The sequence below is a fragment of the Ochotona princeps genome, chromosome 21 (assembly GCF_030435755.1).
Source record: "Ochotona princeps isolate mOchPri1 chromosome 21, mOchPri1.hap1, whole genome shotgun sequence".
Classification (NCBI taxonomy): Eukaryota; Metazoa; Chordata; class Mammalia; order Lagomorpha; family Ochotonidae; genus Ochotona; species Ochotona princeps.
Genome location: NC_080852.1, coordinates 16823578 through 16836810, shown reverse-complemented (window position 1 = coordinate 16836810; position 13233 = coordinate 16823578). Strand labels below are relative to the sequence as shown.

Below are 13233 nucleotides of genomic sequence, written 5' to 3'. Positions count from 1 at the left end.
TTTTGCCTGTGCTTATGGTGTCCTATTTTAGAAATATTTCACTGCCTATTCCAAATCACAAAGACTTACACCTCAGTTTTTAAATCTAGAGTTTTAGGATTTGGGCTTGCACATGGAGATGTTTGATGCATTTTAGTTAGTTTTTATAGATGGTGTGAGGTAAGAGATTGTCTTGATTCTTCTGGGTGTGGATGTGTAAGTATCTCAGGGCCATTGCTTGGAAAGGCGCTACTTTGTCCATGGAATGATGTAGGCAGCCTTACTCAAAGTTAGTTGACTAGAGCAGTTTATTTCTGAACTGTCAGTTCTGTTCTGTTGAGCTGCATGTCTACCCTAATGCCAGTACTACACTATTTATTACTGAGGCTTTGTGGCAAGTTTAGAAATTAGAATATCCAGTTCTCCAACCAGTTAAGAGGAAATAAAGATGATTTTTATGCGTTGGGTGTTACATCCTGTACTTTTGCTGAACCCATTTTTAATTTCTTTTTTTATAACCCACCTGAAAAGTGAATGAGGAGAACGATCTTCCATCCCCTGGCTCACTCCACAAATATGTGCAGTAGCCAAGCTGTGCCAGACCAAAAAGTTGGGGCCCTAACTCCGGCTCCATCTGGGCATTCCCTGTGGTGGCAAGGGCCTAAGCACTTGAGCCATCGTCTGTTGACAAGGATGCAGTAGCAAAATGCTGGATAAATGCTGGAATGTAGCCTGTGCCCTGATTCACATGTACGGGTGTGCTTGTGTGTACCCATTTTACATTTCTATATACAAGATCATGCCATTTATGAATAGAGATGGTTTTACTTCTAGGTAAAATTTTAAAAGATCTTTAAGTTACTTTGAGATAGGACAAAGAGGTTAAAATAAAAACGAACAGGAGGAATAAAGGATCCAGCTTTAGTTATCTCACCAGCCACTGAAGGGGTTTACTCTGGCTGTATGTTTTGGTAATTCTACTTCAGACTCATTGGGTTGGGATTGTATATACAAAATTAAAATGATTGTGAGGAGTTGTGTGATCCTACAGCTGACACAGGAATATGTAGACATCTATGCCTTACACACACCCATACTTAATGTTCTGACCAGCATACTTTTGCTCAAAGAAAATGACAGAGTACACGGAGAAATCACGGCAATTTTAGGGTCACGTGCCCAAGGTTCATACCTTTTTCTGGAAAACCATCATCTCTGGTTAAATGTGTTTATAGTTTCACTAGTTTGTTTTTGCTTTTACTTTGACAAGCTCAAATGAAATAGTTGTACTTCAACACGTTCAGTGGGTTGGGTTACAGCAGCCTGTTGGTGCTCAGACTTTGGGCATATCCCGTGTCACTCTCATCTATGCTAATATTAATGCCCTTGTGCAGCAAAGCATGATAAATGAATGCCGTAGAAACAAGCACAATCAGACCAAGTGTGTCAAAAACAGGATGCAGTGTGTCAAAGCCTTCGGACAGAGCCTTCACAATCGTCAGGGGTTATGTGAATGTCATCACCCCACTTCACCTCATTATTAACCGTTTACCTTGTGTTGAACATGAGCTTGCAACTTTCAATGATGTATTCTCATTTGTCAGTATAAAGCATAAAACTGATGGATACTAAGGCATTACAACCAATGGGTTACTTAGGCATGGTAGTTTGTGTGCAGATGCCTTAGAAGAAAATTTTCATTTGAGTCCAGTATGCATCAGACAACCTGCTTCACGTCTAATCTAGATTGAGAGTTTGTCAGAAACCAAGAGCTAGTCACAGTTCCAAGAACACAGAAGGCATTCTGCAATCAGGACTGTCTAGGCGGATCTACTCACTGTTTTTGAGCTAGTTTTTTATGATAATAGCAATTGGATGTATATATTGGCTCCTGAGCATTCTGTTGTTGCCAGCCAGGGAAAATAAATGCATGACCTGATTCCTTTGTCCCCCCCACCCACACACACACATACACAATGGGTTTAGTCTGTACAACTCCAGTTTTTGAAATTGGATCTTTAGTTTGTAATTCCTACAATGACATTCATAAGAACAGCAGTTCCCTCAATTACTTAGAGTCTTTCGAGGTAACGGGGAGTCCAGCTGCACTTGCTGATGGAATATCCTGAATACACATGTTCTGGACTTGATCTAACAGTTACTGTATCTGTAGGACGGGGAGGAGATAGAAGATGAGTAACGAAAGACGTTGTAGACATTCACAGGTCAGGATCTGAGAAAGAGATGGCCCTGTGCTTTTGACCTGGGTTCCAATAGTCTGTTTACTAGACCTGCCCAAAGTTTGTCTCAGGGCTGGGAGATCCTACCTTACCCAGTTGCCTTGTTCCATCCTTAGAAGGCTAGTGGCCTCTTAAAGGAAACACTCTGATTTTGTTTTGTTTTGTTTTGTTTTTCCCCTCTCTATAGACGATCACAGCAGAGTGAAGTTAAGACCTCTACCAGGAAAGGACTCGAAGCACAGTGACTACATCAACGCAAACTATGTCGATGTAAGTCAGAAGTATTTTTATTACCCTGTGAACCCAGAACACTGCAGCAGAGGCGCTACTGTGTATCTCATCGCTGCACTGAGCCTTCGCTGAAAACAGCCCATACCATTTGGTATGGAAGGCAGCTGAAGTACCAAGTGGGTTTCTTTGATAATGCTTTCCTGTGACTTTGTGCTGTGTCATCTTTGAAGGGTTACAACAAAGCGAAAGCCTACATTGCTACCCAGGGACCTTTAAAGTCTACATTTGAAGATTTCTGGAGGATGATTTGGGAGCAAAACACCGGAATCATCATCATGATTACAAACCTTGTGGAAAAAGGAAGAGTAAGAGCCTCTTGCTTTATTAAGTTGATCATGTGTTTTCCTTCACAATATGCTTCTGGGATACTTGGTACCAAGCAGGCACGTGTGGAGGCATGGGCTGTCCAGCTCAGATAGGCAGGAAATGTGTGCAACTTCCCCTCACCTTGCAGACTATTGTGAATTTCCCCTTTTCAAGCTATTGTGGACTGCCCCTATAAAAACCCTAAGAATGTTCTATCGTGGCCACACTCCCAGTAAGGGGTGTTGGTCCCGGCCGGCTGGCTGGTCAGTCAGCCAGCTGCCTACTTTCAACGAAGAACCCAGGCTCCGATGTGCTAAGCTTCAATAAGCCATCCTTGTGCACTTGGAAAAAAATAGGCATTTGGCCAGGTTTAAAGACTATTAGGCAGAAGAAGTTACTTCTACATGGCCTAGTGGGAAAGAAAGCCAAGACTTTACAACTGGGAATTAACTATGACAGTAGGGATTAACAGTATTATATGGGAGGCTGCCAAATAAGTGAAGACATCGTTCTTAAGTGAAGTTTGAGTGACAACAACGATGAGTCACATAGCTAAATAAGAGAAGGTAAGAACTCTAAGTAGAAAGAACAAAAAGTAGAAAACAAGCAATGGGAGTGGCATTGTAGTACAGTGAGTTAAGCTGCCAACTGCAATGCCAGCATCCCATGAAGGCACCTGTTCAAGTTCCAGTTGCTCCACTTCTGATCCAGCTCCCTGCTAATGTACCTGGGAATGCAGGTACATTAGTTCTCCTAAATCTAACTCAATCTTTCAAACGATACTTCAACTTCCTTTATAATATGTCCTGTGTCATTTAGAATACTAGTGGCCTTCTGAAGTACTCATTTAAGGCAGGATTATAGTATAGCTTTGTAATTTCAATTCTTACCTAAACTGTAGTTATAATGTACATTTTTTTTCTTACAGCGAAAATGTGATCAATACTGGCCAACGGAGAACAGTGAGGAGTATGGAAACATTATCGTCACACTGAAGAGCACAAAAGTACATGCCTGCTATACTGTTCGTCGTTTCTCCATCAGAAACACGAAAATGAAAAAGGTACTAAAGGAACTGGGTGGACTGCCAGAGCATCTCTTTTTATACTTCTGTGAAAATTACTGTACAATCAAGGCCAAATCTCATCAACTTGGTTTTTAAAAAGGTTTTTAAAAAGTATTTTTGAAACATTGCTTCACAACTCTTTTGATTGATACCAATGCATGGTGTGAAAGTTACTGGCAGGGCACAGAACAGAATCTAACTGGCCTGATTGAGTGCTTTCATCTCTGCATGAACAAAGACCCCATTTTAAAAACAAACCAAAAGAAATCATCCTCTTTGGTTTTGGTAATGCTCACCAAAGATGGCAGCTTCTGTTTGTGGAGTTAATTTTTTCATTCCAATCTGACAGCTTTTAGAGCATTGTTTCCCAAAGAGTGTTCCGAGGAATTCTAGTCCTACAAGATGCTTCTGAGAAGCAGGTTCTCCTGTGCAGTAAGAATGGAAACAATGCTACATAATAGATGCCCTCCCTTTCTGAAACAGAGAACGAGCAGACATGTACAGACTATTGGGCGTGAAGAAGCCTGAGCTGGTTGCCTTGTGTTACGTGATGTGACTTAGTAAAATACTTCTCTGTAGAACCAGTACTTTCCTGAAGATCCCGTAGGATGGATATGCTGCTTTCAAGTTGTATGCATACCTCTGGTTCGAAATCCAGTATCACAAGAATCCTGGATTGTCACAGTGGCAGACAAAGGCTAGTTAGGAGAGTGTAGTTACTGCACAGCAGCTTGGTATGCAGGTGCTTACAGTACAGGATGTTAATACTTGCTCCCCAGCTTTAGTCATCCTTGAGTGTGTGTCACATTGTGACTGCCTTACCTTGCAAAGGTTCACATTTCCCCACATTTTTAATGTGATTTTTGTGACTCCAAAACCAATCTGTCAGGATTAACTGTTCTTTCTACATGTAAATTTATCCAAAGTTGGCAGAAATACAGGAAACTCAGTAGCACTGTGTCTTACCAGATAGGCAGTCAAGTGGCATGAAAGTTGGCTACCAAGATGAAATAGCTTAGTCCCAGAACAGTAATGAGAAAGCGCGAGATCACAGGCCATGGTTCTTGATGTCGTTAAGCTGTTTTTTCTCCAGAAAGCTTACTTTTTAAAAAGAAAAATTTATTTATTTTATTACAAAGTCAGATATACACAGAGGAGGAGAGACATAGATGAAGATCTCCCATCCAATGATTTACTCCCCAAGAGAGCCGCAACAGCCGGCACGTGCCGATCCAAAGCCGGGAACCTGGAACCTCTTCCAGGTCTCCCACATGGGTGCAGGGTCCCAAGGCGGGAACCAGGAACCTCTTCCAGGTCTTCCACACGGGTGCAGGGTCCCAAGGCATTGGGCCATCCTCGACTGCTTTCCCAGGCCACAAGCACAGAGCACGGTGGGAAGTGGAGCTGCCAGTATTAGAACCGGCGCCCATATGGGATCCCGGGGCATTCAAGGCGAGGACCTTAGCCGCTAGGCCACGCTGCTGGGCCCAGAAAGCTTACGTTTTCTCCTTTCTCCTAGGGTCAGAAGGGAAATCCCAAGGGCCGTCAGAACGAGAGGGTCGTGATCCAGTATCACTACACTCAGTGGCCTGACATGGGGGTTCCTGAATATGCCCTTCCGGTCCTGACTTTCGTGAGGAGGTCCTCTGCAGCCCGGATGCCAGACATGGGGCCAGTGCTGGTACACTGCAGGTAGGACTGTCACCTTTCGCCTCCCGCCTGGGATTCAGCCTCACCTAGGCAGAGCTGTGCCTGGAAGGCCTTGCGAACATGAATCTCAGTTACCCTAGCGCTGCTTTGGTTGATGATGTGGGTACACCAGGGCACTGACCATACCAAGTCAGCCAGTGCTTTGACTTAGAAGCAGAGTCTCCCGTGGAAAAAGGGATGAATACAAACTGCTACATAATCCTAAAGTGACTACATTCACATCATATTCACAGATCTTTGCTTCTGCATTTTTTTTTTGAAAGGCATAGTTAGGGAGGGAAAGAGATTCCATTTCTTGATTTAATTCCCCAAATTGCCATAATGACTGGAGCTGGATAAATGGATCTGAAGGCAGGGGCTTCTTATGGGTCTTCCACCTGGTGTAGGGGCCCAAGTATCTGGGCATCTTCCACTGCTTTCCACTGTATTGGTAGGGAGCTGCATTGGTAGTGGGGCAGCTGGAACCTGATCTGGAACCCATATGGGTTGCAGTTTTTTAAACTCACTAAGCAACAGCAATACGCCTACTTACTCATTCTTCTAAAACATTTTCTCAAGCAGCTGTTTCTAGCCTTTATAAACTCATGTTTCTGATTACTAAAATACACATTTTTATAAGGAAACTGTGTAAGTTGATCCTAATAAGTAAAAAAGCTAACCTTTGCTAGAAGAGCTCTTCATACCAGACTTGGAGTTTTTGTAAATGGCTTTTCTGAAGGACGCCTACAGAGTGTATTTTTAGCATAGATAAAAGGATTGTCTCTTAAATTCTTTAAATGTTTACTTTATATGTACTGTATGCAAAAATCAAGAGTCTGGCTTGTAAAGCCTATTTTCTCAGCTAATTTAAGCATTTAGGGTTTTTAAAAATGCTTTCATTTTTAGAATGGAAGTGAAATGGTCTGAGGCTGGATGCTAGCTGCTCTCTGATGCAGGCAGCACAGCTGCATGGCAACTGGTAAGCATTTGCCATGATCCTGTTCTGCAAAAGCTTCTACAAAGGAAGCCCACTGCCAAAGCTCCTCTGCCTTTTTGCTACTTCATTTTGGACACAAAATGGAGATAAAAGCCCGAGTACGAACAAGTATGTACGAGATGGGAGTACTACTGGGGAATTCCGCTAAGAGGTGTTGCAGAATTCAGATTTTTCCTGTGTTTTCTTAAACATACATTTTCTATACCTAATTACATCCCTTCAAGCAAGCACTTGGTACTGCTGAAACAATTAGTCAGGGTCTAAGCTGTGAGCAACAGAAGCAGACTGGGGAGCAGTGCAAGTGCAAACAATGAGTTTATTAAAAAGGATAATGGCTGCTAACAGAACAGACTGAGAGATAGGGAGAACCAAATGCAGGAGCATCCAGAGATGTGGCTGTGCTGTGAGGACGCCAGCCACTGTGATGGAGGCCGGTACGTCCCTCTGCATCCAGGAGTTGGCTGCAGACTTTTCCTTGAGCTGTGTGGGGAGACTGAAGAAGCAAGCCCACAATGTTCTTCCAATCCTACATTAAGAGGGAATAAAAACCCATTTCCATTTCGAGACCTACAATATGAAAAATATCCCAGTAGTTTTACAATGCTACCCTCATAATACCCTCATATTTCGACTATACTGTGAGGTTATCTCAACAAGGTTATTTCTAACTGCATTATATGTTGTATACCTCATGACATGATAATATAAAAACGTTCCAGTTGAGTGCCCTCATGTCTTCCAGTGCCGGTGTTGGCAGGACAGGTACCTACATTGTAATAGACAGCATGCTGCAGCAGATCAAAGACAAAAGCACAGTCAACGTCCTGGGATTCCTGAAGCACATCAGGACACAGCGCAACTACCTCGTGCAGACGGAGGTAAGGGGTCCCGGCCGGCGCCCTGCTGAGACACCTGCACCTGCTGTAACTGAAAGGGGAGTGAACCGAGGACGCAGTCACTCTTGAGGGTTTGAACAGGTTTGTTAGAAGAGGACCACCTTCTCTTTGAACCTGTTTTCCATTTCTGATTGGACCTTAATATTTGGATTTCTCAGTAACTGCACAAGTACTTCAGAAAGTTACATTGAGGGCCTTGTGAGATACTTTTAAAGATGGTGACTGGCCTGAAACATGCTTGACAGGGAATGGTTCTAAAGTCCTTCATGGGACCTCCTGGGAGTTAGAGGCTGCACTTGACACCTTCTCTCCCCTAACAATGGAGACACCAAGGTGAGAAAGAATAACCTAGATGCTTGAAGGGCTTCTCTGGAAGGTACCTCGTAGGGGCAGAGTGAAGGGAGATGTAATGACTGGGTAGTCCTCCCCCTAACACCAATTGTACCTTTTAGGAGCAGTACATCTTCATCCATGATGCCTTGTTGGAAGCCATTCTGGGAAAGGAGACTGAAGTATCCTCCAGTCAGCTGCACAGCTATGTCAACAGCATCCTTATACCAGGAGTAGGAGGAAAAACAAGACTGGAGAAGCAATTTAAGGTGGTAACATTCTGAGCACATTCCTTTAATATGAAGCAGTGTTAAAAGGCGGCCTTGAGTTGAGGGGTCACTCTCAGGTAGACTGAAATGGATTATTGTGTTCCTTTAGTGTGAAGTATAGGAAAATGAAGTGTGACCCATCAGTGACAAGTTATGTATTCAGGTAGTTGTATTGTGCTATATTTTGTATAGAATGTACACCTTATACAAATATCAGCTTCTTCATTAAAACTGAGGAATTAGAGAAACATCACTAAGCAATAATGATAAGCAAAGAATTTTTTTGGCAGTTGAAAGGCAGGTAAGGTTTACATAAGCACCACTGCATAGTAATCAGGCTCAGAAAGCCACAGGAGTGATTGTAACCGTCACCTGCTCCCTGTTTCTGCAGCCTGTTTTGGAAATTCCTATTAGCTTAAAATTTTATTTTTTTGGCACACTGTTCTACGTGCAATTTCTCCTTTTGTGTTAAAGAGAGAAGAATAAGGTAAATCTGTGAAATTTTAGTGTCTGTGGTAAAGCAGTGCAGTGCATGGAATTTGAAGCCTTCACTGGCACCTCAGTGCAGGGACAGGTGAGGCCATCTTAGCAAGTGACGTGAAATCTACCACAGAGGATGCCACCACGTTCAGTCTGGAAACCCAGTGGAGCATTTTAAATGTTGAAAATGAGGTCTTAGGAAATAGTTACCAACATGTTTTAAATTCTGCCTTTTCCACCTGTGTAATAGAGGCTAGACCTCAATTCAAAATCCTAACACACTCTTAAAGTGTATATCACAAATGGAAATTTCTGTTACGAATTATTTATTTGAAAGAGTTGCAGAAAGAGGTGTCTTGCATCCCCTGGGTCACTCCCCGAGTGCTCACAATGGCCAGGAGCTTCCTCCAGGGCCTCTGTATTGCGGGCACATCCAGGGCTCCAACCGGTGCCAATAAAGGATGCTTACATTTCAAGTGAGAACCTAACTCACTGAGCCACTAAATCAGCCCCTTGTGCACAAAATTTTGTAAAGTTACCCAAAGTTATCACATGTGTAATATAAAAACAAAATCTCCTGATTATACTTGATCTCATCATCAAGGTGTCTATATGTACACAAAAATGTGGGAAGAATTTGAAACACCTTTAGATGAGAGATGCTCAACAGTGCTGAAAAAGAAAATTCATCAAAGAAATTAGTCATAACCATTAGAAACCAGGAGATTGGTGTTTTTATAGGAATAATCATTTTGGAACTCAAACCGTAGAAAACTGAAAAACTACAAAATGAGATTTCATCTAGGGACCCTAACAGCAGTACTAAAGCTTGGGAACAGACTGTTTACACATAGCATGTTAGGTTAGATGCCTGCACAAACACTAAGAATGATGTCATTATTGTGCTTAGTAATCATAGTGGCCTTTGAACAAGCTCAGTTCAACAGAAATATAGCCAGAGCCTGTTCATTTCTTTAAAAACATGATCAGGGCCTGCGGCATCAGCATATCCCAAAGAGGTGCCAATTCAAGTCCTGCTCCACTTCCAATCCAGCTTTGTACTAAGGTGACCACATGGCAGAAAATGGCTCAGGTACCTGGGCCTCTGCACCCCGGGTGAAGACCCATACGAAGCTCCTAGCTTCAGAATGCCCCAGCAAATAGAAGGTATCTCTCTGTAACTCTGCCTTTGTATAAAACCAAATCTTAAAAGTAATTCTTATAGTAGTAAACAGTCTTGTTCACCATTAGGGAAGTACTCAGTCAAAACAGCAGTAACATCATGGAACAGAAAACTCACCACCTATCTTCAGGACACATCGGGCTTGACAGCAAAGTGACAGCGGTACAGCCGGAATCACTTTGAAAAGCACTGATGACACAGAGCTGTCCTCTGGACTCTCCCAATTATTAGTGTCTAGCAGCAGTAATCGGATTACTGGTATCCTTTTACAAAAGTTGAAAAGCAAATGTCATCAATTATGCCATGGAGTGAAGACTGAAACTTTGCTTCTCTTGCAGCTCGTCACACAATGTAACGCCAAGTATGTGGAATGCTTTAGTGCCCAGAAAGAGTGTAACAAAGAAAAGAACAGGAACTCTTCAGTCGTGCCATGTGAGACCTTACGATCAATGTGACTTCTATGACCATGTAAAGAGCAGCCAGTACCGAAAAGGAAATTATGATGTTTAGGGCAGCTTAATGAAAGTGGGAGAGGAGGCACCAAGCTGCTTAATCTATTTAATAGGAAATAGAACTTCATTTCATCTGGAAATGAAAAAAATTTATCCTAAAAATAATCTGTGATCACTGTGGCATTAACACTCCTTAGAAGTGTAAGAGTGCCAGAAAGAATCTATATGACAAATGTCCATCATTAAGTCATTGTGGATATTGAAGTCGAGACATTATTGTTAGTGACCTTTATATAAATAACTCTGGGTGTAGCCGAGTAAACACAGGCCTGGCTGATTCTGGAGAGATGTAACTTCACTGGAAAAGGCCAAAGACCATCATTTGCTAAACCCTTCGAAGGCAAAGAGCTAGAGAGTGGGAGTTGGAAAAGAATCATGTATGTGGGTATAGTTGTAACAATATCAAATTAGGGTCAAAATGACCCGACACCCCCTCTGTACTACAGAGGCAGAGTGTTCTCTGACCGCTCCCACAGCACAGATGCCATGCTAAAATTCCTGTGTCGTCCTTTTACAGTCTGCCTTGCTCAGGTATGAGCAGCAACGCTGCAGAAAAGGGGGTAGCCAGTGGAAGAGGTTTTTCCCCAGTGAAGCGCAGAGTGGCTGGTTCTGTGTGGTACGGCTAATGTGGTGGTTTTGTTTCTCCTGTGACAGCTGAGCGTGCTCGAGTGGGTCTCGCGCCGGTGCCTGGAATGAAAGGAACAGATTATATTAATGCTTCTTACATCATGGTGAGAGTCAGCAGCTAATTATAAATACATTCAATTAAACTGAGAGGTGTTAAAGAGCAGATACCACCTAGTGAATGATTTTATTTTTGAAATAATTACTCAATGTGCCATATCACAAGCATCAAGATTTCTCTATCTTGAAACATGTAGCAAAAGCTTCCTGATCAGTGGGGGTACGAAAAAAGCAGCAAAATCAATCTTAGCGAATTGGTTTTATTCTTTACTTCAGCCATTTAGTTTCTGCATAGATGTTGAAATGGCTGTTAAGTAAAAACAGCAGGGGCAAATGGAAGCGAATTGCATGTAGAGAGCAAAACTGTCTGTGCAGTGGCAGCAGAAGCATATCTGAAAATTAGCCAAAAGTACTGAATGCTTTTCCCAATTACGGCACTGTGGTCACAACAATGCTTATTTCATGAATACATTTTACCACCACCAAATTTAGAATGAAACACTCGTAGTAACTGCTTCTTCGTCTTTCCAACTACAGGGCTATTATAGGAGCAATGAATTTATTATAACCCAGCATCCTTTGCCACATACTACGAAAGATTTCTGGCGAATGATCTGGGATCATAATGCACAGATCATTGTCATGCTGCCAGACAACCAGAGCTTGGTAAGTAGAGCACATCTGCTATATATTAATGAGCCCAGGAGGCTACAAGCATAAATTGCTTTGATACCTTGCCACAGGGCTGTAGTATGAGTCTGTTGCTGGAGAGGGAAATTCCTTGCAGAATGGCCCAATACTGCCCTTTTTGGTGCAGCACCTACATTCCTTAGTAAGTCAGTATCCCCCTCCAGTAGTACTGTAGGTGTCCTCCCGTGTGGTAGGAGGCTTCCAAAAGATGCACTTACCAACCTCATCAATATGACTTCAGACCAGCATCCTGCCCGCCAAGCGCCACTGAATCTCCGCAACAACTGGTCCTGTCAGCAGCGGAGATAACTGAACCAAGGGCATCTGCGATCAGAGCCAGGAATGGAACTGAGACACTGGTCTCCAAAACCTTTTTTTTCCATGACATTAGCCCATGTCCCATCTTAGATCACAAAAATGTTTTCGCACTGCCGCATCAGAAGTACAGTTAGTCTCCCTATTCTGTAGGGAAGTTGTTTCAGAGATGAGATACGGAAGTGCTACTTTGCTGCAACTTGAAGGCTTCTTTAAGACCTGGATGAACCCTAAATGCTTCTTTTTCCCTCTTTGTGTAAACAGTACAAGGATGACTGAGTTACCTGTGCTCAGATCTCACGCATACTGCAGCTGCAGAATTAGCTCAATTAGTACACAGGCTTGAGAGCCCACAAAGGTATAAAGTCAAAAGCCAGAGGCTCTGCCTTCCTGAACGTGGGACTCATGTGTTTCTTGCTCGAGAAAGCACAGCATGTGACTGAACCCTAGTCTTGATGACATGCCTTTGACTGTGTGCCCAGTCAGTGGGAACTTGACGTTGCTGCCGCATTCTGCTCCAGCTTCACAACACTGAGGCTGCTTCTGTATGACGGAATGGCAACCAAGTTGAGAATCTTAGGCTCAAAGCTGGAGTGTAATTTCCAAATTAGCTGGCAACTGGGGTCTATTCTGTTTGGCATGCGGAAATTGGAGGCATAGCAGGTTGTGAAAACGTTCAGTTGTTGGATGAGTCAGTATTTTGTTACTGCTGCTCCTCGAAGGACAGTGACCAGTGCCTGTGTACCCAGGGGCCAGCTGGTGCAGAGGTGCTGGGGAGCGCACGCTGTGCTGCAGACAGGAGCGACCCACAGCCCAGCGTGCTCGCCCCTCTCCTGCCGGTGACGAAAAGCTGGAGCTTGCAGTTTTTCTTTAAGATGATATATCTAGATTCTTTTACATGGTTACTTAAAACTACTATCACTTTACAAGACCACGATTCCCTGCGTAGTTCCTAACTCAGAAAGCCCTGTTACAGATGCCCAGACATCGGAGCTAAAAAATCTTTGTAAGCAAAACAACCATGAGACGAGCATGCCTGCTGAGTTAAGTAGTATGCATTTTGTTTAGTCTTTCAAGAGGAACACTTATTCCCTAGTTCAATATCTGTATTCAAAAGTTGGTTTTTTGGTCTTTATTGTCACTAAAATTCCTTTGGTAGCCTTTATGCTAGTTTACTATTAAATGCTTAATGATTCATCTTGCCTTAATACTATTCTGAGATAATCTGAAATTGTTCTTACCATTCCAGTATGGAAATTAAGACACAGATATAATTTATGCAGCTTCACAAGCCCATGCCTCAACT

The 13233-nt window shown here is 42.8% G+C and overlaps 1 protein-coding gene across 3 annotated transcripts in view; it reads left to right on the top strand.

Annotated features, from left to right (window-relative positions):
• PTPRG (protein tyrosine phosphatase receptor type G) overlaps positions 1–13233 on the top strand; it is a 698717-nt gene that overhangs the window by 671442 nt on the left and 14042 nt on the right. For all 3 annotated transcript variants that reach the window (XM_058678459.1, XM_058678457.1, XM_058678460.1), the window contains 9 exons: positions 2407–2489; positions 2681–2815; positions 3745–3879; positions 5402–5574; positions 7311–7446; positions 7917–8063; positions 10065–10158; positions 10893–10969; positions 11460–11588. In XM_058678459.1, coding sequence (XP_058534442.1) covers positions 2407–2489; positions 2681–2815; positions 3745–3879; positions 5402–5574; positions 7311–7446; positions 7917–8063; positions 10065–10158; positions 10893–10969; positions 11460–11588 — 1109 coding nt within the window. The remainder of the gene's footprint in view (positions 1–2406; positions 2490–2680; positions 2816–3744; positions 3880–5401; positions 5575–7310; positions 7447–7916; positions 8064–10064; positions 10159–10892; positions 10970–11459; positions 11589–13233) is intronic.